Source organism: Silurus meridionalis, chromosome 4 (genome assembly GCF_014805685.1).
Source record: "Silurus meridionalis isolate SWU-2019-XX chromosome 4, ASM1480568v1, whole genome shotgun sequence".
NCBI lineage: Eukaryota > Metazoa > Chordata > Actinopteri > Siluriformes > Siluridae > Silurus > Silurus meridionalis.
This window is the reverse complement of record NC_060887.1, coordinates 10,157,316-10,180,714: the sequence shown is the minus strand read 5'-3', so window position 1 is coordinate 10,180,714 and position 23,399 is coordinate 10,157,316. Positions and strand designations below refer to the sequence as shown.

The 23,399-nt window shown below is 36.7% G+C and overlaps 1 protein-coding gene across 1 annotated transcript in view; it reads left to right on the top strand.

Annotated features, from left to right (window-relative positions):
• Positions 1–17,323, top strand: part of kcnn3 (potassium intermediate/small conductance calcium-activated channel, subfamily N, member 3) — a 98,579-nt gene extending 81,256 nt beyond the window's left edge. Inside the window, exons 8-10 of the mRNA XM_046846894.1 lie at positions 5,452–5,579; positions 8,495–8,564; positions 15,569–17,323. Of these exons, the coding sequence (XP_046702850.1) occupies positions 5,452–5,579; positions 8,495–8,564; positions 15,569–15,862 (492 nt within the window). The 3' untranslated portion in view covers positions 15,863–17,323. The remainder of the gene's footprint in view (positions 1–5,451; positions 5,580–8,494; positions 8,565–15,568) is intronic.
• The last annotated feature ends 6,076 nt before the right edge of the window (positions 17,324–23,399 follow it).

The following is a 23,399-nucleotide window of genomic DNA, read 5'->3' as shown; positions in this document are numbered from 1 at the left end:
TCTCCATCTCGGTTTCTGGCCACAGTGCTTTTACTCTCTCTGTGTTATCTGGCTTTTCACCACACTCTATCTGCTTTCATAGTTGTTTAGCTTGAGGTTTCCTTGATGTGCTTTGCATATTTCACAAACAAGCATTCTTTTATCAGTGCATCTGTCATGTAAAATCCAGCAGTTCCAGCAGTCCAGCAATTCCTTTTGTAGGTACCAACTTCTTCGTGTTGTCAGCCATGCTGTTATGTTGCCAGACATAACATGGAAGCTGAAAAGCTGCCTAGTTTTTACTATTATTGTTTTAATAGTGTGTCTTTCAGGGAGAATTCGAGCTGGAATGCTGAAGTATATTTCATAAAACAACGTGGGTATGCAATCTTTCAGCCTAACCTACAGAATGTATTTAGTATCACAGAACACGCGAAGTCGCCTGTAAAAACCGATTGTAGGAACGTTTTAATCATTCATGATTTCAAATCGTCATATCTCTCACCCCCTAGTGCTACGCAAATGATATGTTTTCCATTCACAGTCATCATCATTTCCTCTTAGAAGAATGAAGGAACCCCTGCTGGGAGCCTTTTTTTTTTTTTTTTTGCAGAGGAGCTTTGTGATAAAACAACTGATTTGTCTTGCATCCTTTATAAATAGCAGCAGAGTGAAAAAAAAACATCACTTCTCACAGTACTTTGTTTCAAATTATACGTCTTATTCAGCACTGACAGGAGCATTACCCTCTATCTAAATACGGCATATTGAAAAATGTGTTTTTGGGAAACTGTTGGCTTTATGAAATGTAATTATCATTATGAGACCTGACTGACAGCCAGGCAATATATATATATATATATATATATATATATATATATATATATATATATATATATATATATATATATATATATACAGTACAGACCAAAAGTTTGGACACACCTTCTCATTCAAAGAGTTTTCTTTATTTTCATGACTATGAAAATTGTAGATTCACACTGAAGGCATCAAAACTATGAATTAACACATGTGGAATTATATATGGAATTATATACATAACAAAAACGTGTGAAACAACTGAAAAATGTCATATTCTAGGTTCTTCAAAGTAGCCACCTTTTGCTTTGATTACTGCTTTGCACACTATTGGCATTCTCTTGATGAGCTTCAAGAGGTAGTCACCTGAAATGGTCTTCCAACAGTCTTGAAGGAGTTCCCGAGATGCTTGGCACTTGTTGGCCCTTTGCCTTCACTCTGCGGTCCAGCTCACCCCTAAACCATCTCGATTGGGTTCAGGTCCGGTGACTGTGGAGGTCAGGTCATCTGGCGCAGCATCCCATCACTCTCCTTCTTGGTCAAATAGCCCTTAATGCCTTCAGTGTGACTCTACAATTTTCATAGTCATGAAAATAAAGAAAACTCTTTGAATGAGAAGGTGTGTCCAAACTTTTGGTCTGTACTGTGTATATATATATATATATATATATATATATATATATATATATATATATATATATATATATATATATATAAAATTAATATTATTTATTTATTTTAGCCTAGAATCTTGTACTATTGATAATAATAAATATATTAAATCATGACAATTAAAGAATAATTTGAGACTACCAATTTATTACAAAATGCATATATAATAACTAATTCATGAATGTTATTTGCTTATTAAAAAAAAGATGTTAAAACTTTAGCACATTATTCTGTATATTAACTGTATATTTAATATTTATTGGTCATATCCATTATTTATCCTATATGTTTAAATTCATTACACATTACAATAAATGTGATTGAAATTAATAAATAGCACCTGTTTTTAGATAAATGATGCATTGACAGTTTCACTTTCAGAGAAATTGGAATAAAATCTTTCAATGCAATTTTGTTTTGGGCTGTGACCAAATTAAATGCTATAAAATGCTAAAATGTATTAAAAAAATAGTCCGGGTTCCAGACAGCAGGATATTTTGTGTCTAAATCTGGATATTTTTGGCAAGAACTATACTTTCCTTTTTGTGAGAATACATCCAAGTGTATTAACCTGCTGTAGATCTTTATGGAATTATATTCACTGAGTGAAAATACATCAAATATTTGGCCATATTGTGTCTGAAATGGCAGTCAACCTGTATCTTTTCTTTATTTGTATCTAATGTAGATAGTGTTTTAAAGCAAAACCTCTGCCGTGCTGACATTGAGCACAGCAACATATTTGCTTGTAAGTTCTAAATGAATGTGCTGCCTTACTAAATACCGGTAACCATAGTAACGTGCATTTACAGTTGCATACGGATTGAGACAGCTGCTGTAAACATTTCCTAATGACCTTACCTAATGACCTTGGATGGATTTGGCATGTCATTTCATTTATAAGGTGATTGTGATAAATGGGCCGGGGCGCAAGATTGAGTTGTAATACAAACACACTGCTACAATGGCATGAGAATAGATAAGGATTCATTCTCTTTTAAATCTTATACCATCTCAGGGAGTTTTTGTATGCAATTGTCACTTACTCATTGGGGATAAACTAAGGGAGAAGACCCTGGATGAACTTAGAGACTTATAGGTGTAAAACGTCATAAATATTCACAAATCTACAGTATTTATTTCTGTAAAGCTGCGTTGGGACAATGTCCATTGTTAAAAGCACTATGCAAATAACACTGAATTTAAGTGAAGTAAATTGAATTGAAATGAATAGATTTGAATCGAATCGGATTTAATTGAATTGGACAAACTAGAGGAGAAAACAATAAAATGCGAAACATAATGAAAAGCATCAGCTTCATTATTAGTGTAGATGTTTCACACAATCTCTCTCCCTCTCTCATCGTTTTTTTTATGAATTAAAAATAATGTCATCTTATCGCACTACTTTATCTCTCTGAACAGTTTTTTTGTTGTTGTTTATTCAGTCCAGTTTGCACTGCCATCATCAACAACAGCTCGTCCATTCTGGCAAATGACCATGGTTAAGTGGTATAATTCACAGCTAGGTGTGTGTTACACCATTTTAATGTACTCTGCCATTATTCATCTCCACGTCCTACATTTAAATGGTGTACTGTACACCTAGTCGTGGATTATCCTTCACATGATGACAGCATACCCTTTTCCACATGATATTTGTCAGTGTTTGGGTGAAGGCAATGACAACACAAAGCATATTACTGTAATTAAGTAATATAGCAGAAACAGGGCAATGATTAATAAGGCAATACGAAACATGTTCCTGTACATAGGTAACACAGCCTTAGAACAAAAATGGGTGAGTGCTCCTTCCACTATCTCTCACTGATTAACATAAAGTACATTTTAAATCAGTTAGCAAAGCTAGCTCTCAAACACACACACATGCACGCACACACACATACAACATTCTATGAAATGTATTGCAATGCATGCAAAAATATTACATTTGGAAATTTTATTCAGCTCATTCTGTGATAAATGAAGGTGAATCCAGGAATCCATTAAAGGAATGTTGGTGCATATAACACAATTCTATCCAAAAACAAAAGAAAAACCTTAGCCTATAGGTGAGCATGCTCCTGTTTTCTACACAGCTGCTTATCAGATAGTAAGTTGATTGCTTTCTTTATCAGTAGCTAAAGAACAGATCATGATTCTGACTTGAAGGGCTCAGTAACACACAACAGAGAAACATATACATTCTTTACTACTGCTTTATCTGTGTAAAGCTGCTTTGAGACAATGTCCATTGTTAAAAGCGCAATACAAATAAAAATGAATTTAAATTAAATTGAAGATCACCATTTTACATTGAATATGGTGATCTTAATAAATGGGCCAAGATTAATTTAATGACTGGAAAAGAAAATGAGAAATCTAATAAAAAAATGGGTACAAGGAGTTAACATCAACAGCTTCATTGTAATTAGACACCACACAAATACAAGACAACACACACACACACACACACACACACACACACACACTCTCTCTCTCTCTCCCTATCTCTATCTCTATCTCTAATAACAATTTAGTAAAACAATTTTAAAAGAAATGAATCTAATTACATGACTTCAGAGCAGCACAATTCTAGACCTTATGAACATTATATTAACTAACGAAAATCCACTTTTTTTTTTAATTGTACAGTGAGTTTTGAAATAAGAGCTTTAGCTCATCACTGCTGGAAAAAGACCATGGTATAAGCAGCTAGGCTGGCATTACATTACCATTTTAATGCACTCCGCTTTGCGTCGGGCAGTCATTTACCTCTGTGTTGTGCATCTAAATTGTGTAATGCAAACCTAACTATAGATTACCAACACAAAATATCTTATTACATTTTTGTGATTGCAGCTTTTATCTTATCACTGAACAGCATCTCATGCTTTTTATATAGTATAGAATTAGTGGAATGCTGTAGAAATGTTATGTAATGTCTACAAGATGACTTACTTATTTCCTTTTTTTGGACAAAAAAAAAAAACAAAAAACGCAGATTGTCATTTAGATAAGAAGCTAGAAAGCCGAATCTAAAGAACTAAAGAAACTTTGCAAAGCACAATGACTGTTACAAAGCACTTCAGCCTCCTTTTATAAAATGTTACATAAATGTCTCTTGGATTATGCGTGTATGTACCTGTTACTATAGAAACAATAACCTATTAGAGCCAGCACATTAATATAAATCAATGCTTCATGCCTGAACTTCTATCCGAGCTGACCTGTAATATAAATATAATTCGCCACTTCTGACCAATCAGATTTAATTTCAGTGTGTCACAGTGTGTATTACGCTGTAACAATCAACACCGGACCTGGTCGCTTCTAAATGTCTTTCTCTCTCTATCCGATTAATAGTGTGAGGTGAAGGCTGAACGCTAACGCTTGTATTATTAAAAACCCTGACCTCTGCTATTAAATCAAAATACTGTCATGCTAAATCTGAAGCTAAGTAAAAAAAAAAAGCTCCATGCCATGCGGCAGCCAGAGGAACACTGCCAATTCAGGATGTTATTAAATATGGGAAGCTTCTGTCTTCCCTGCACCGTGCTTTTAAAATCTTCGCAATCAATTTTTTTTCCCCGTTTTTCTATTTAGTTAATTAATCAGTGGCAGTGAGATATGTCAGTGGCATTAACCTAGTGTACAGAAGAAAAAGTCGATTTGAACTGGAATCACAAATGGGTCGTTAAAAAAAAAACGCAAATGGATTCTGATTATTATCATATTTCATTCGTCATAATGGATATTACAGCTCTAACAGACACTTCTATCTGATAATATTGTCCTGCTCAGCAGATCTTAAATGGAAAAAAGAAGCAGCGCTATCAAGATCTGCCAAGGCGAGAATGGTTTCGCTGTTTGCCTGTGTACATGCTTCACGAGTGTGCTTACTCTGTCTTCTCTCTCGAGATCTTCGTCTCGGGTGCGAGCTGTTGCTAAAGGCGTTGTTATGGCATTGTGTGCTTACAGATAAAGAATGCAGCAGCCAACGTTCTCCGGGAAACATGGCTGATCTACAAACACACCAAGCTGATGAAGAAGATCGACCACTCACGCGTGCGCAAGCACCAGAGGAAATTCCTGCAAGCCATCCACCAGTGAGAAAAACAAAACAAAACATGCACGCTTACACGCTCAGCGCTGGCCTCCTTAATTCTCAGACACTCCTTTTTCCAAGCATCACACTTATCATTAACATCACAGTATTGATTCTATTAGACATTCGCACGTATCCAAACAATAACTAGAACATAACATAATTTCAAATTAAGCAAACGGGGCAGCACAATCGATCTCCTTTGTGTACATGTTATTTATGCTATAGCTTGGCATTTTCACTCTGCCACTCTTACAGTGGGCTTTAGTTTAGTGACCAGCTGGATTTCAGAATATCCGAAAAGTATGCAAGTTGCGTTCGGAGTGCTTTAGCAGCAGTTAGCCTGCCTGACCTAACAGCAGGAGTGATCCCTGTGCCTGAAGATCTACATAGCTGAAAAGGTCAGTCCCCCGAACCCAAATGCCAACAATCCTGATCACTCTAATTAGGTACACTGATCATCTGGATCAAAGGGGTCCCATTAGCTGTAAGGTCCCCAGGATTATACATAGTGCCTTCATCAAGCTCTGCCATGACTGTGTACATTTCACCTTATTCACTTGAGTGGCCTCTTATAAATCATGAATGCAAAGCTCTTGCTAGCACGGTATCTGGCAAGGTTGGATGGCAAAAATTACTTTTTGCTGGCTGGCAAAAATTACTTTTTATAAAACTTGCTTCATTTTGATAACATTCTAGCTTTTTTTAACCTGCTACCTTGTTAACTAGATTTCAAAGTGAGCTGGTAACTTGATTTGAATTCGATTTTAAATCCCAGCACTACCAAGCTGCCACCGCTGGGCTCTTAAACAAGGCCCTTAAAACTTTACTGCTCCGTTGGATATATATATGAAGTCATTTGTTGGTGATATGAGCCTGCCAAATGTTGTAAATGTAAACGTATAACTCCAGGAAATTGGTTGATCCCCAGTTGGTGGATTTATACCTTATCTACACATTTTATACAGTTGACCACACTCCTTCACATTCCAGTCCACTGACCTCTGTGAGGTAGCAAGCATAATGTTGTACAAATGTTCAAATGGCTTTTCTGTTTTTCTGTAAATCTATTTGACAGTGGGTTATTGGAAAACCAATTCCTATTTCTTAGACATATGCCTACACTTTCTACAGATTAAGCTCTGCTCACACTGATAGATTCTTACCTCAGGGAAATCATTGTTTGTGTCCTGCTTGCCAGGCCTATGTGTGACTCCCTATGTATACAGTACAGTTTGAACTGTATATGAACGCTTTATTCAGATGGAACAGACAATGTGTTCTAAATGAATACAAATACAGATGGGCACAGCCGGAGGCATGTTCAGGGATTGATTTGTGTGTTTGTTCTTTTTTCTTTTCTTTTTTTAAGAAAGCTTGAGATTTTTACTTTGTTATTGAGCTCTAAAGAAAAGCTCGTCAAAGCTAGAAAGCAGGGTTGCTAGGTTTCTCATCACAACTACAATTGAAACCTTGGAATGGAAAAACAAGATAACAATGTGTGCATTTATGAACTGCAATATATAGAGAAAATACATAAACGATTTACATGGAACCTGTTAAGGATAAGTCTGAAATTTTTTTTTAAAGTTGCTTTGTCCGATTTTTACTTTGCCTTACTGTGCTCCAAATAAAAGTCAGTTTTCTACCACTTTTGAACAAACAAATTAAATATGCTTTTCATAAGCAAATTTTTTTACTATTATTAAAAGAGAATCGTTTTAGAAGTAGCATGATAGAAATATTCAACATGATAGACCTATTTTACATCGTAGAAGTATTCAAATAAATTGCTGTCTAAAGGATTTACCCCATTCCGACTTGCAGTCCATTGTGCTACAGCTTTATTGTAGATTGTAATATTGTGGAAAACGTTACCTTTTCTAAATTTTGGTATGTAGCCAAACAAAAATCTGAAGTAAATCTGATAAAACCTTATCAGACAGCTACCATTGTCGACTGTATCCCATGTTAGTTTGCTTGGTAGAACATAGAAAGAGAAAGAAATAGAAAGAAATTTATTTTATACTCTCCAGGATTTTCCAAGGGCAAACCCCTTTCTGATTTTAATCCGAATATAAAAACAATTTTGAATAGGTTAAGCATGATGCAACAAATGGAAAAATGTATAGGGGCACCTGACTATTCCATCAATATCAGAAACAGAATCAGGTTTTTTGGCCAAGTGTGTTTACATAACATTTAGCTTAGACTATACGAGACAATATAGACAAAATGAGTATTAATTAGAACACAATATATGTAGTTCTTCTGCAAACTGTTACCACAAAGTTGGGGCACATAATTATACAAGATGTCTTTTGATGCAGCATTTAATCTTTCCTTCATTTGAACTTGGAGACCCAAACCTGTTCAAGCCTCTGTGCACAAAGTGAGCTCCATGAAGATATTGTGTACATGGTTTGGAGTGGAAGATCTCCTGCTATAGAGCTCTGACAAAAACTCTATTGAACATCTTTGGGATGAATTGGAACATCAGCTGCACCCCAGGCATCCTTACCCAACATCAGTACCTGACTTTACTAATACCCTTGTGGCTGAAATCTAGCCAAGGACACTACAAAATCTAGTGAAACATCTTCCTAGAAGAGTGGAGTATATTATAAAAGCAAATGTAGAATAAACATGGAATGGAATGTTCAAAAAGTACATACAAACCTTATGTTCGTTTTTCCACAAACGTTTGGCCATGTAGTTTAAGGGCACTGGGTTGAACTCAGTATACAGTGTCAGTAAGCACACTTTCATACAGCAGCTTTTAGTTAAAATATGTAGAAGTCCATGAACTTATTTATAGTTTTATGCTTTACATTTTGAATGTTGGAGATGTTGGTCAGGACACTGCCATGAAATATTGCAATAACACATTGTGTGTGTCCGTGTCTGCATTTACAGACTGCGAAGTGTCAAAATGGAGCAAAGAAAACTGAGTGACCAGGCAAATACCCTGGTTGACCTCTCGAAGGTGAGAGCACACCGAACCACATAATCCTTCACCACACACACCTACATTTTTTTTTTGCAGATCGACATCTGTTGATTTATGGAACATTCCCCCAAATGCTCCGATTGTGTCCCACCTCAACATGTATACAAGCATGGATTTGAGTTTATAATTATCCTTGTTACCTCTAAGGTGACACACACACACACACACACACACACACACACACACACACACACACACACACACGTAGCTCTTCCTGCACAAATATATTTCAGTAATTCTGTTTCCCTGTTGACCTGCTTGTTTCTGTGGCTTTGCGTCTCCTAGCAACCAGAACCTGTGTTAAAGCGGAGATGTCAGTGGGAGTGTGTGGAGAGACATGGAGAGAGAGAGAGAGAGAGAGAGAGAGAGAGAGAGAAAGAGAGAAAGAAAAAGAGAAAGAGAGAATGAACAAGATTTGTTTAAATACAGCAAGTTCACAGTGTGAGACAGAGAGAATGCTACAGAATGTTGGAATTCATATATGCTTGTGTCAAAGATGGAAATCAAGTGGTCGGTATGACTGTGTGCCACTTAGTATGCCCTATATTGCCTTTGTCGACTTCCTTTTTACCTGTTTTCCTTCAGGGAATCCCCATCATCGCCATCTTAAGGTCTCTGCTAAGCTAAAGCTGTTGACTTCAGGAGCAAATACCCAGATTATACTTTTTTTCAGGACAGCAAAAATTCACTTTACTAGGAACACCTGCACATTTATGCTTTATCTAATCAGCCAATCATGAAGCAGCAGCACAATGCATGCAATCATGCAGATGCCGTTTGGAAAAGTGCCGCAATTAAGCACTTTGAACTGCTGTAGTGAGCAGAAACACATCTCAGAACACACAAAACATCAAGGTGGGTGAAAGTAAAAAAAAGTGTGCGTGCTGGGCTGCTTTTCTGCTTATCATATTTGTGAAGAATCATGTCTGCCAGTTATGGCTTATTTTTCTTCTGCCCTGACTTTTCAACAAGGTGTCTCCACCCACAGAAGTGTCACTGAATTGATGTTTTTAGTTTTTTTGCACCATTTTCTGTGAAATTCTCAACCAGAAAATCCTAAAATATTCCAATTATCCATTTTGCAACCAAGAGATCTTGTTCTTTTTTCCCCATTTTGTATAATTCTATCAATGGCTGGATAGCTGTATTAACAAGAAGCTGTGTTAACAGTTTTTTTATTAAAAAGAGTTAATTCAGCAATTCACATGAAGCCAGACATTGGTATCAAAAAAACAAATCTGCACAGGTAAAGGAATCATGATATATTTAATAAAGTGAAATAGGCCAAGAAAAAAATTATTGAACATGCTCAGAAAAAGCAGTACAGTCAACCCCTGATAAACCGCGGTTTGGAACTCGCAGCTGGAAACATTTGCGGGATCCCATATGGAACCTAGCTAACAGTAAGTTGCGGATTATCTCCAAATTCTCTGGAATCTGCAGTGGGACCGAATGTTTAGGAACGTTAGGAATAACATTTTAAACTATGTTTTCACTAACAAATTTCAAACGATTTTTAAAAACACTAATGTATTAAAGGTGACATAATGTCTAGACGAAAGCACTAAAGGTACCATAGGGGCTGCGGGGGTGCGTCAAAAAATTCGCAGATTTTCGAAACTTAATTGTAATTTTGTCCCTAATGGGCAATCCAGCGGTGACTGTGGTCAGAAAAACTCACTTAGATGCCCTGCCTTGGTGTACAGTGGTCTTCGGAACCCGAGGGGGTAAGTTTTAAGACCCCCCGCGAGTTCCATTCCACATTCTTTTATTACTGCTTTATCTCTGTAAAGCTACTTTGATGTCTATTGTTAAAAAGCGCTATACAAATTCATTACATGCACGCTTACCCCGGAAGGCTCCACCATTATTGAAGAATAGGTCTGATGAATTAAAAAATGTTGTGTAGCAAACTTCCAACATGCCTTTTCTTCAACAATTGGATCTTCTGGGGTGAGCTTGCATGGAGGTCGTGGTTGTAGAGTGTTTTCTGTTTGATAACTGTCCCTACTTCTACCAAGTCTTTCTGGAGGCTCTTTTCAAGCAAACCTTGACTCTTGTTTCATTATTTTGACTAACCTTCTGACTCCCTGATCAGAAATCTTGTGAGGAGCTCCTGTGCATGGCTGAAGTGATATTGCTTTCACTGGTGGTCCCTTAGTGGTTGCTTACAGGAACATTAGGGGTTGTGAAATGCGTCTGTAGCCAGTGCTATAGTTATATAATGCAGCCATCTTCTGAAGCAAAGGTCTTGGAGGAGCTCTTTTAATAGCTTTATTGAGTAAATCAGATACAATATATATATATATATATATATATATATATATATATATATATATATATATATATATATATATATATATATATATATATATATATAATATGCAGCAATAAAAAGAGGGAACATTTCCAGCACATGCAAAACTGTTTTGCAAATATATATATATATATATATATATATATATATATATATATATATATATATATATATATATATATATATTTATACTATGCCAAGGATGTTTCCTTCTAGTTCTTCTATCTATGGTCCATTCCCTCTTTAATTCACACACAACCTGTTTAAAAAACGGTCTCAGCAGGGATATGGCACTGATTAATAATAATTATACACCATGTTTTCCGTATTTTATAATTCACAATACCATCCAAAAGAAGTCCTTAAATTTTTTGTCCAATCCTTTTTTTCAACTTTTTGCCATATCTCCTCTGAGTGTGGACAGTGTATCAGGAGGTGCTCAATGGTTTCATCCTCAGTACAATTGTTCATAGGACATTCTTTAGTTGTTACAGAACAGCTCCATTTCCCAACACAACATACTGCTAGTCTGCCTACGCTTATTAACCACGCCACATCACAAACATTTTCGGAGATATTTTGTCCATTAACGTTCTGAATACACTGTTCACTTTTCGCCGTAAAGGTATTTATGGTTATATAACCCCAGTGTTCACATTGTCATTTTTTTTATGAATAGTTTTGCTGGATGAATTTACCCAGTCAATATTTAATGGTACATATTTAGATATTTTATCTCCATATGTTAATTTATAGAATGGTATATTTTGTCTTCCTTTTCTCTTCTTTTTCAACTAAAATTAATTTTCCCCCTTTCCTATCTGCATCCCTGTTTATTGCCTGTGTTACATTTTTACGGAAAGTTATTAATCATTTATTGCCAAGCTCGACTGCGTTAAGACCTCCTAGTTCTTTTAGTTTACACAAAAGCGATATTGTAGTTACTTCTCTGTTATTTCCCCAAATAAATCTTACACAGATTTTTTTTAGTTTTGCAATGCATTTTTTACTGGGTGGAAAGATTTTAGCTAAAAATAAAAGTTTAGGTAGAATATATCTTTTATTAACTTGGAGTCGGGTTTTATAATTAGATAATTACCATATTTAAATTTTTGTTTTAATTTTATATTCTTTTTCCCCCCAATTGGTGTCTACACACTTACTGTTTTAAATCAAAATTCCAAGCAATCCAATGTCTTGTTTTACTTCTATATTTATTGGTGGGGTGGTGGAAATCTCTTTGTATTCTTTGAATACGTTATTTATTTTATCCAGTTCATTTTGATTCTTTACAAAGACTGTTGTGTCTTGAAAGACTGTAAGTTGTGATTTTGTTGATTTTCCCATTTTCAGTTTTTACACCCTTTATTTTCGGTTCGCTTTCAATCTTGTTTAAAAGTGGGCTAATCGCTGTAACGTAGAGACCCCAGCACATAGGGGACATCCCTGTATTACACCTTTATTTATCACGAAATTATCTGTTAAATGCCTATTTACATTTATTCGGACACAAGATTTTTTATACAGAGTTTTAATTATGTTAATAAATCTTTCTGGAAAGCCATAATGCTTCATTGTTCTCCATAGATATTCTCGTCATATAAAGTCAAAGGCTTTTTTTTTTCTTTGGTCGAACCCCACTATAAGGAATTTTTTATCCGGAGCATTTATAATTAATTCTTTAACTGTACTCAGATTATCCCACATATAGCGACCTTTAATTGCACAAGTCTGTTCTACTTCTATAATTTTGTTTAAAATGAAGTTCATTCGATTCAGGAGTACCTTAGCAAGGATTTTGTAATCTATATTCATGAGACTAATTTGTCTCCAGTTATCTAGTTCTAATATGTCGCCTCTCTTGTATATTAACGGAGTCAGAAAAAGTTCCTATTTGTATCCCTTCGTTGTACATATCTGTTAATATATCTACTATCTTTTTTATACATATTTTAATGTATAGTCAGGTCCTGGACTTTAACCATCTTTGAATTGTATAATTGTGTTAGTAACTTATTGCGTATCAACTGGATCCACTAACGATAGTTGACGAAAATAATTCAGAAAGTTGCAAGATCCTAAAAAAGTATTTATTTCTATTTCATTACATTTCCTGCGTATTAAATCTCTTAACTTTTTCATCCTTTATCCCTTTAATTGCCTGATTTTCTTAACATTTCTTTAGGCGCCTTATAATACTCTGTGGATTTCCGGTAAAGTTGGTATCAACACCAGCATGCAACCGATCTTTTTTAAATACTTTGTTATCAAATTGATTCATTTCAGGTTTTATTAGATTTATTTGTAAATGATCGTTATCTTCAACGTTTTTTTTTTTTTCTTTGATTGTAATTCTACGTATTGAGCTAATAGTCGTCGATTTTTGTTATCACTTTCTCTTAAGAAAGTTTATTTGTTTTTTTAATACCTCCCACATTTCTAGCTTTGTTTTTGTTCAAATTTATAATTCTTTCATTGGTCTAGCCTCTTTCCTTAATTCATTTACCACCTCGCTGTTTTTAAGATATGTCATATTTAGTTTCCAAAACCTGTTCTTCACTTTAAGATCTAGAAGTATAGTTACACACATTGCCAAATGATCGGAATCCAATAGGTATTCAAAACTCTTTGCCTCCACCCATCATGAGATGGTTGTATACTTGCATTCAGAAGTAGGTAAGCCATTTTCTCACCTATCATCAAGCTATAACACAGCTGATTCTAATTTTCACAGGTAGGAGGTACAGTAGTGAAAGTATTTAGTGAAATTAGCTGTTGCCTTGCCTTCCCTTGGTGTACTGATATTTCTTAACATGATTCATTCTTGACATACTATTTCACTTTATTAAATGAATGTTTTATTGAACTGTATTATGATTTCTTCGTTAATGGAGATTTCTTGACATTTCTAAAATATGTTAAAAATTTCATGTGAATTGCTAAATAGGAACTGTCTTGAATACTTACGTCCCCCTACTGCTTCTGTGAATTATGCTAATTTGTTGAGAGAAATGCAGATGTCTGTATCAAGAACATCATTTGATATCAAATGTGGAACCGCTGCACAAGAACATGTTCTCTTTCCACTTGATTTGTCTTTAGCATATGTGTGATTATCACATACAAGAATTTGAATATATTTTTCCTATACTGGGAAAGGAATGGGAAGAACCTAGTGGGATAACAGCAGGTGGCTGAATTCTATGAATACGAATTTCAAATACATCAAATTAAATCAAAACTACACCTGGGGTCACGGCTCTTAGTGCCATCGGTTGCGCTGTGTCTCTTGGCTGAAGTCCAGAGTAATCTGTTTCAAGCCTTTCAATCTGACTTTTCATCAACAAATCATCTGATGTGGATGCCAAAAAAATGAAGCCCACTATATATTGATGTTTTTTTTTTTAGATTTGAAAGTCAGAGAGGGCTTGTGCATGCTGTTGACTACAGTGGAATCACCCATTCGAATACGATTTGGAGATTTGAATTCATAATTGTAATTTTCCTGACAGGTTTATAGGAATATTCCAAAGAAAGCTGTGTTTTGTTAAAAACATTTATCAATACTACAACTGATCTAGACTATTACTGAGACAAAACATAGCAGCAGGACAGAGAAATGTAGAAATCAGGTTAATTAGATGTTGTTACATTTAACTTTTCCAGCCACATGGTAAGCAAGATTTACAAACTCCAAAATCTAGTGGAACATCTTTAAGGAAGAGTGGAGGTCACTATAACAGTAAACGGGCACTAAATGTGGAATGGGATGTTTAAGAAGCACATATGAATCCTATGTTCATATGGCAGGAAAAGTCAACGATTTTGTTTATATGTTATATGTTTAATTGAATTAATAGTGCAAAATCCATTTGGGGATGATTCACATGATAGTTGGTGAAAATATTTGGCCTTTTCATAAGTGTGAAAGGGTTAACGTTTAGCATTCCTACCACATTCATGTTAGGAAGTGTGCTTGCCTTCCAGATTTCAAACGATTTGGCCTCAAGGCACAGCAATTATCCAAAACAATCATAATTACAACAGAACACTTTAGCACTCTCAGGCTTGCCTCAGGAACCCTTCACACAGCCAGATCATTTTATTGGGTATTACACACAAATAAATGATTCGTAGCCGTTTCTAAACGTTTGTCACAGTCTTTCTTTTAGTAATCCTCCTGGCCCCACCATTATGTCTTCTCTTCCTTGTGCCCCTTTCTATCACATTTTGACACGTTTGTGACCTCCGTAAATGTTTCCCTTTGCTTCTTCATGATACATTTTTTTCTTCTTTTTTTCTTTCATTTTCTGTCATTCTCTACGCCTGTCTCCTCTCAATACCTTTCTGATGGTCTCTATTGGCTCTTTCTCTCCTGTTTCTTCCTTGGCCATTTTTCTTCTCTTTCTCCTCACAACTATTTCCGTTTCTCCATATTTCATCCACCTATCTGTTCCTGTCTGCCTCCCTTTTTCTCTGGAATACCTTTCCTTCTGTTCTTGTGCTTCTTACTCTTGTCTATTTCTCTCTTCGCCTCATCTACCTCTCCTTGCTTGTCTCCGTCCCTGTTTTTTTCCACTTCCTTTGCCCCGTCTCTTCCCACCATCTATTGTCTTTTGCCTATGTCTTTCTATGTCTCTCTCTCTCTCTCTGGGAAGAGTAGATGCAGAGCGTGATGTACGAGCTCATGTCCGAGCTAAATGACCGCAGCGAGGATCTGGAGCGCCAGATGCTGAGCCTGGAGCAGCGAGTGGAGCAGCTCACGGCAGGTTTCAGCGCTCTGCCGGCGCACCTCTCGGCTACGCTAAACGCTCAGCACGCCGCGCTCATCCGCTTGCTGCAGGAGCGAGATGCTAAGACCACCAGTCCAGGTGTGCCCACCCTGATTACACCCACGCCCAGAGGCAACAACCAGGCGTCAGAGGAGAGCCCCAACACCAGTACGTCCACCTGCTGAGAAACTGAGGCTCTGCACTGCCAGAGAAGAAGGTGTTTGGAGACTGAAAGATGGGAAGGAAATCAGGTTTAGGTGTGTTGAAGTGAGTCTGGGCATAAAAGGAACAGGTTGTGCACAGATAAGAAGCCGATGACGAGGGAGGTGGGAGTTTGTAAGCGAAGATAAGAGGGTGCCAATTCAAACGAAAAGCTAAATACTTTAATGGAATCTGCACTAATTGGAGGAAAAAGAAACGTGTCTCTCCCTCCATCAGGAAAATGAATCACCATGGCTAAGGACATATTTTTTACCTGACTGCTAACCACATATTAATAAGCATCCCTTTAACAAGAACTCAACGTCGATAACATGACTAATGGCGAGACATAAAACACAAAGACATATGCCAGACCTGCCCTTATGATCCATTCACAGGACATGGAATTAAGACCCTACGCAAACACTGTGTCAAAGGCACACACACACACACACACACACACAACAAAACAATGCACTAAACCCACACCACTGAACACTGCCAGTTGGACTGCTTTTTTTCAAGGAGAATTCAATCACTTCTGTACGGAATGAGAACTGCCATATTACACGGAATACACACGAAAACCTCTTCACACTGTTATCACGAATGTCTGCATTTGAAAACACATGAACACCATTTTGCTATTAATCTCTGTCTTGCACACCTACTTTCTTGGAAAAATCTGCTACCAAAGTGCTGTCTATAAGGTGACAGGAAGAAAACAAAGTGGTCTGAGGTATATATATAGAAGAGTCCTCAAAAACCTCAGCACATTATCCAAGGAGAAATAATTACAGGATCCAAACAGCATTTATAACACCCCGGAAAATGAGACGGCCATTTGCAGTGAGGGGGGGAAACTCAAAGCCAGTCAATATACATACACAATGATACAAACACGGACACACACAATAACCGAAACAGCTGCTCACAAGGGAATAAACTGTAGAATCGAGAATTAGTCTTTCTGTGAGTGTAACTGAACCTGTACTAATGGTGTGTGTTGGGAATAAGAGACTTTTTCCTGCTGACCCTCATTTCTACAGAGAACATTCTTTTCTGAAAACTGTCTCATAGTGACATCCTGTGGCCGGAATACTGAATTACATCTGCTTGGAATTATTGAAAAATGATGCTGTTAACCTGAAACTAGCTTTGTATTGCTGTTTATTTATTTATTTATTTATTTTTAAATGATTTAATTACTTATGGTTTCGTTTATTTTTTACAATTAACGGATTACTAACGCAGATATAGCGGATATTTACTACTAACATATTATGGCATCCTTCCTCGTTCATCATGACAGTAAACGGTCGCTGTATTAATACCGACTTTAATAATATTAACTATTGCTAAGGGATGTTCGGTTTGAGGTTGAAATTATTTTGTAATTTTATTTTACCAGAGAGAATTAATAAAGTATATATCTATATAACGTCTCAGTGGCTCTGCTGCCGTCACTTGTGTTGGGCGCCCCCTGTTGGAATTCCTGCGTCTGTGCAAACACTTGAACGATATTTATCTTAAATCATATTCTAATAATGCATTGTAGAGACACTGAGAGGGGAAATTGTTTTTAGTATTATTATTTATTTACATTTTCAACACAGAATCACTCTGTTTGAAAAAAAGTTTGTCCCCCAACCTTCCAATAATAATATAATACAGTGCAACCTCGATAGTCACGGGGGTTACATTCTATGACCCCTCACGAGTAACAAAATATCGAGAGGTTTTGACTCTCCTCTTGATGGTTCTTTTTTCAAGGGGAATTGTACATGTACTGTACTGTAAACTGAACATAAATTGTGAATTACTTGTCAGAAATGTTTTATTTACTACTTTAAATGAATAATAAAATAGTTTTTCAAACATTTTTATGTAATTTATTAGTACAAACTTGAAATGTTACTCCGAACTTTCGAGCCACTCGCGGCTTCTCTAGAACTATCAGATTTTTCGCGAGTTACTCTCAGTCCGGTTCCAAATGAAAAGTTGCGAACTATCGAGGTCGCGAGTATCAAGGTTCCACTATAATAATAAAAATAAATTAATAATAATACGTGGTGGTATCAAAAAGTTTTGAAACTAATGGTGCTACCTGGCGCTATTCTGACTATGTGCGTTATCACCTCTATGATTTTATCATGGACATCAATTCAGAACAAAAAAAGCGTGAAATTCTGCATGAAACTGGGCTTTGAAGAGCTTAAAGAGCGGAAGAACATCACTGGAAGACGAGGAGAGATCAGGAAGACCTACAACGAGCTCAACCCCCAAAAGTGTCGAAACCATTCAGCAACTTGTGCATGATGATCGACGGAGAACAATCCACATGATCTCACTTCCACACCCACCCTACTCGCCAGATTTGGCTCCTGCAGGCTTCGCCCTCTTCCCGAACATGAAGATCCAGCTCAAAGGTTGCTGGTTTGACACCATTGTGGAGATCCAGCATGAATAGCAGAAGGTGCTTGACACTCTTTGAAAAGAAGACTTACAGGATACATTCCCGAAGTGGCAGGAACACTGGGAGAGCTGTATTGCTGTGCAAGGCGATTATTATGTATTGTAAACGTAGATAAAGTTCTTTCTTGTAAACAGGGCTAGTTGTGAAACTTTCTGATACATCTCGTAATAATAATAATATGAATAGTAATAATAATCTTTCTCTTATATATATTAAAAGTTGTCTCTCAAAGCACTTTTCTAACAAAAAAAATAGGAAATAATATTTTTTTAGATACTAATAATTAATAAATAAAATACACCTTAAGGCTAAGATTTAGAGTACGATTAAAGAGCAGATTTTAAAATACTATATGATTCAGCCTGTCTAGTCTCAATGGGGAAAGAATTCCACAGTTTTGGTGAATAGTAAGAAAAATCCTGACCACCCATGGTATGTAAAGGTGTAGGGGAAACAACTAAAAGACCGGAATCAGAGGAGCAGAGATCACACCTCGGAGTAGACGGTTAAAAAGTGTAACTGTAACTAACTACCATGTAGAGCATTAGCATAAAAAATCTATCTGAAATCTAACAGGGATCCAATACGGTGACTCGAAAACCAGAGAAATATACTAATATATGTATCTAAGATATGTATCATATAGAAGGAGCGTCTTACCAACCTGCACATATGTAAATATTTTACTCTGCTGCCAATGCACTTCTGGATAGACGCTAACTGCATTTTGCTGCCTTGTACCACAACTTGTGCAATGACAATAAAATCTAATCTAAGCTAATCTAATCTAATATATGGCGATATTGACATGTGACATACAAACATTCAGCACAATAGGGAAAGGTGCCTTCTGTGTACTATATTGACGTCAAACGAAGCGTCGCATAATAACCCCCATAATATGTGACATTGCAGAACTTCTTCAACATGGACATATAACGAGGAAATTCTCAGCACAGTGTAAAGTTGTTTACTGGGATATTTACTGATGTCTTTTAATGTAATGGACACCATCCCCACTGAAAATACTGGGGAACTTAGACGTGTGACATCAAAATGCTCAGCAATGAGGAAATCAGCTTTTACATTAAAATTAAACAATTCGTCTGCTGATGAATTTTGCACCATCAAGCACCAGATTTTTAAAGGAATTTTGGTCCATGCCTTCTTGAAAACAGCCTTTAAGGCTTTTTTTATTAAGTTCTGCTACAACAATTTAATAATAGCAGTTTGGTCTGGACTGAAACCAATTTTTCAAGTTTATATTTTCTACTTTTTAAGTATTGTGAGGTAGGCTTGCTTGGGTGTTTTGAATTTTCATCTTCTTGCAAAACCCAGCTGTCACACTACCACCACCATGCTACATAGATGGTATCTACTAAAAAAAAAAAAAAAAAGAAGAATTGGGTTTTTAACAGACATAAGCCAATTTCAGCTAAAAAAATTCCATTACACATTTCTCATTCCATAACACATTGTTTCATAACTCATCTACAGAAGCTTGGCATGTTTCTTGGCATACTTTTATCACACAAGCATTTATTTATTCTTCTTGGTGAGCAATGTTTTTTTGCAATGCAATTCTACATCGGATTGCATTCTTGCCTTTTTCTGATGACTGAGTCATGAATATTGATCTCATGCGTGATCATGAGATGTTCTTTTTCACTTCTGGGATGATTTTACACCCACGCTCTTAGAGAGATTTTGGAAGAGTGGCCCAATCCTGGGAAAGCTGACTCATCTATTTGAACAGTATTACTCTGTAGTTCACTGGAGCCTTTTGCCTGAGACATTACTTTTTGATCAATAGGCATCCACAACCATTTTTGAGGTCTTCAGGAATCGCTCTCCTTTGTGTTTGACTGGACAACCTGTGTGCTGCCAATTTCACTCTACTTTGAAGGGCCAAAATTTGATTTAGATTGAACAGGGCTGACTCTCACACTCACACTGGGTACTGATTATTGAAAAACTGATTACATTTTCAGTTAATCCCTTTTCCCTTTGCTCTCAAAACAGTCTCAATTCTTCATGGCGTGGATTCCACTTGATGTTGAAAACATTCTTTTGAGATTCTGGTCCATGTTGTTATGAAAATATCAATGAGAATGTCACACAATACCTGCAGATTCATCTGCAGACATTCATGATGTTAATCTCCTGTTCTACCACATCTAATGAATTGTCAATCATAAAACCTCGCCACAGCGGATCCTCCGCACGTTTGATTGAGCACGTTTTACGCTGGATGCACTTCCTAACGCAACCCTCCCCAATTTATCAGGGCTTGGGACCGGCACTGAGAGTGGCTAGGGATGGTTCCCTGACCAGGGATCGAACCCGGGTCGCAGCGGTGAGAGCGCTGCATCTTAACCACTAGGGGACCTATCATATATTATACTAGTAAAACATTTTGCCATCAGTTCATGACATAAGTAATTGAATGCAAAATGGTTAAACCAGATGTCAGAATGTGTTGTGCTTAAATGTCTATTAAACTTGTTTTGGTGACTCTTTCTTGAATTGAGGAATTGTGAATTTTGTGAACCTTCAATTGGCGAGCGTATGCAGACAGAGCAAAGCACAGAAAGGATGCACATGGTCAGCAACAATATTCAAATATGCTTTAGCATTCAAGTGTTGATTTATTGGTAATCATAGCCCTAAATGTGCCACAGGTTACACCGCCTCCACAAGCCTAGAATCGTGACACAAGGCAGGAGCTATCAGTAGCAAAGTGTTACCCAATAAACATGCTGGCATTGGCCCTTGGGTAATCTGCAGGCATTGTGGGCATGGGCTAATTCACACAAATCCTGAATGGTCCATGTGTGCAGCCCACATACTGGCATGCACAAACAAGTCTCACTGTAGGTGAGTCCACATTTAGCCAATAACTTTTTGCCCCTCAGAAGCTGGCATTGGGTTGCTAACATGAAAAACATGAAGGGCCAACTGTGGTTCATTTCAGCGGGTGCAGCACAAAAATACTCAGAACTAATTTGTAAGCCAGAGTTTATCCTTTGAATATACATTCAAAATGAAATCAAATTTTTGTCAATATGCAATATTTTGAAAATATTGACATATTTGAAGAAAAAGTCAAATTACAAAAGCTTGCAATATTTAGTATTAGAAATGTAAAAGGACAGTGTGAAGCAATTGTGTGACTTGAGAAACAACCACACAAACATGGACATTCACCTTCCAGGCTATGAATGTGGCACAACAGATGCCAGTCCAGCACAGCAATTAGGCCCCCAATGAGTTCTGGCATATGGACTTGCTATAAAATTTAATTTCTCCGTGCAAGTCCATATGCCAGAATGCTTTGGGGATGGACACAGTAGGCCTAAGGGCCACTTTTTTATGATCACTAATTTTGATCATCGGTCATCTACACATCGTCGAATGGCACGAAGTTTACTTTTTGACAGCCTTAAAAAAAAGAAAAAGTGACTTCAAATTCTCAACATCTCTTTCATTTTAACTAATAAAAAAAAACCAAAAAAAAAATATTTGGGCAAAAGTATTGGGACACCTGACTCTTCCAGCCATATGTGATTTTGCAGAACCATCTAGAGACGTACCAGCACCATTTGGATCCAACTTCATGTAGAGTTTGGCATATGATCTCTTCAGGCTCTGGCATGGAGGAACCGGTGTTGGATCTTCGATGATCTCAGTTGTTAAGCTATTTTATGAGTTGCTCTGTAGATCCCGGTTCCACAGCGTCAACTGACTGAATAAGACGGTAGAAAGGACATCTCACATTCCGGTACTCAAGGTGTTTCTCACTCTCTGGTGTTTTGTATTGTTTTAAAAGTTATAAACACATTCTTGATATCACCCAAATGAGGATGAGTTCAGCTTTTAAATCTGGTTCCTCTCCAGGTTTCTTCCTCATACCATCTAAGAAGTTTTTCCTTGCCACAGTCGCCCAGGCTACTTATCAGGGATAAATACACATCCTTCACGTTAATGAACTAGCAGACCCATACCTGTTTCAGCATGACAACAATTCTCAACATTACTGAACACCATTGGGATGAATTGAAACACTGGCTGCACCCCAGACCTCCTCACCCTCACCCCAGGGCCTACCTGACTTTTCTAACACCCTTTTAGTAGAATGAACATAAACCACCACAAGAACACACTAAAATATATCTTACATGACTTTGGGATCTAGAATGACTTTGCGTTATAAAGACTGCAGTGCACTTTTGTAAATCATTTGGGATAAAGTCACTAGTTAAATGTTGTAAAAATAAATAACCTCCACTGGACAGTATAAAGCAACGACCCTGTGATGGGGAAAATATACCTTGTATGTTTGTAGTACATTTTCTCTCTGACTTCCTTATATTTATCTTTATGTACATTTCTGCATCCAAGCTAAAAAGTATAAATATATATTTTAAATATATAACAGGTTTTTTACCTAGAACATTGTGTTATAGAGAGAGAGAGAGAGAGAGAGAGAGAGAGAGAGAGAGAGAGAGAGAGAGAGAGAGAGAGAGAGAGAGAGTGTTTAAGAATACTGAATGGTTTGATACCAAGGTAACAAGGTTTAATAAAGTTAAAAAAAAATAAAAAATATATTATATTGAGAAAAATATAGGGATTATCATTAAGGCTCCTCAAACGCCTACAATGGATCGTAATCTTAGAAAGTAGGTCGGATTAATAATATGGTTTAGGGAACAGGCTGAATAAAATCGTTGCATTGACTATATTTGCTGTATTTATTGAGCTTTCATCCTCCAGTTGCAAGAATTGCAAAAAGAATCCTGACTTCATTTTCCAAAACAGCAGTTAAAATATTATAAATGATCATGTTATTGGCAATTGTAACTGGTCTATTTATAGAGGACATCGTGAGAGATATCAGCCATCCTGAAACGTCCTGATGACCTACTTCTGGATGGAGTTCTCATCACCCGAATACTAATCACTGCAGATGGAAAAAAAATAAAGAACATCCATGGAAACAGCTGTGGATGTTCTGCTGTGGATCGAATTAGGCCTGTAATTGCTAC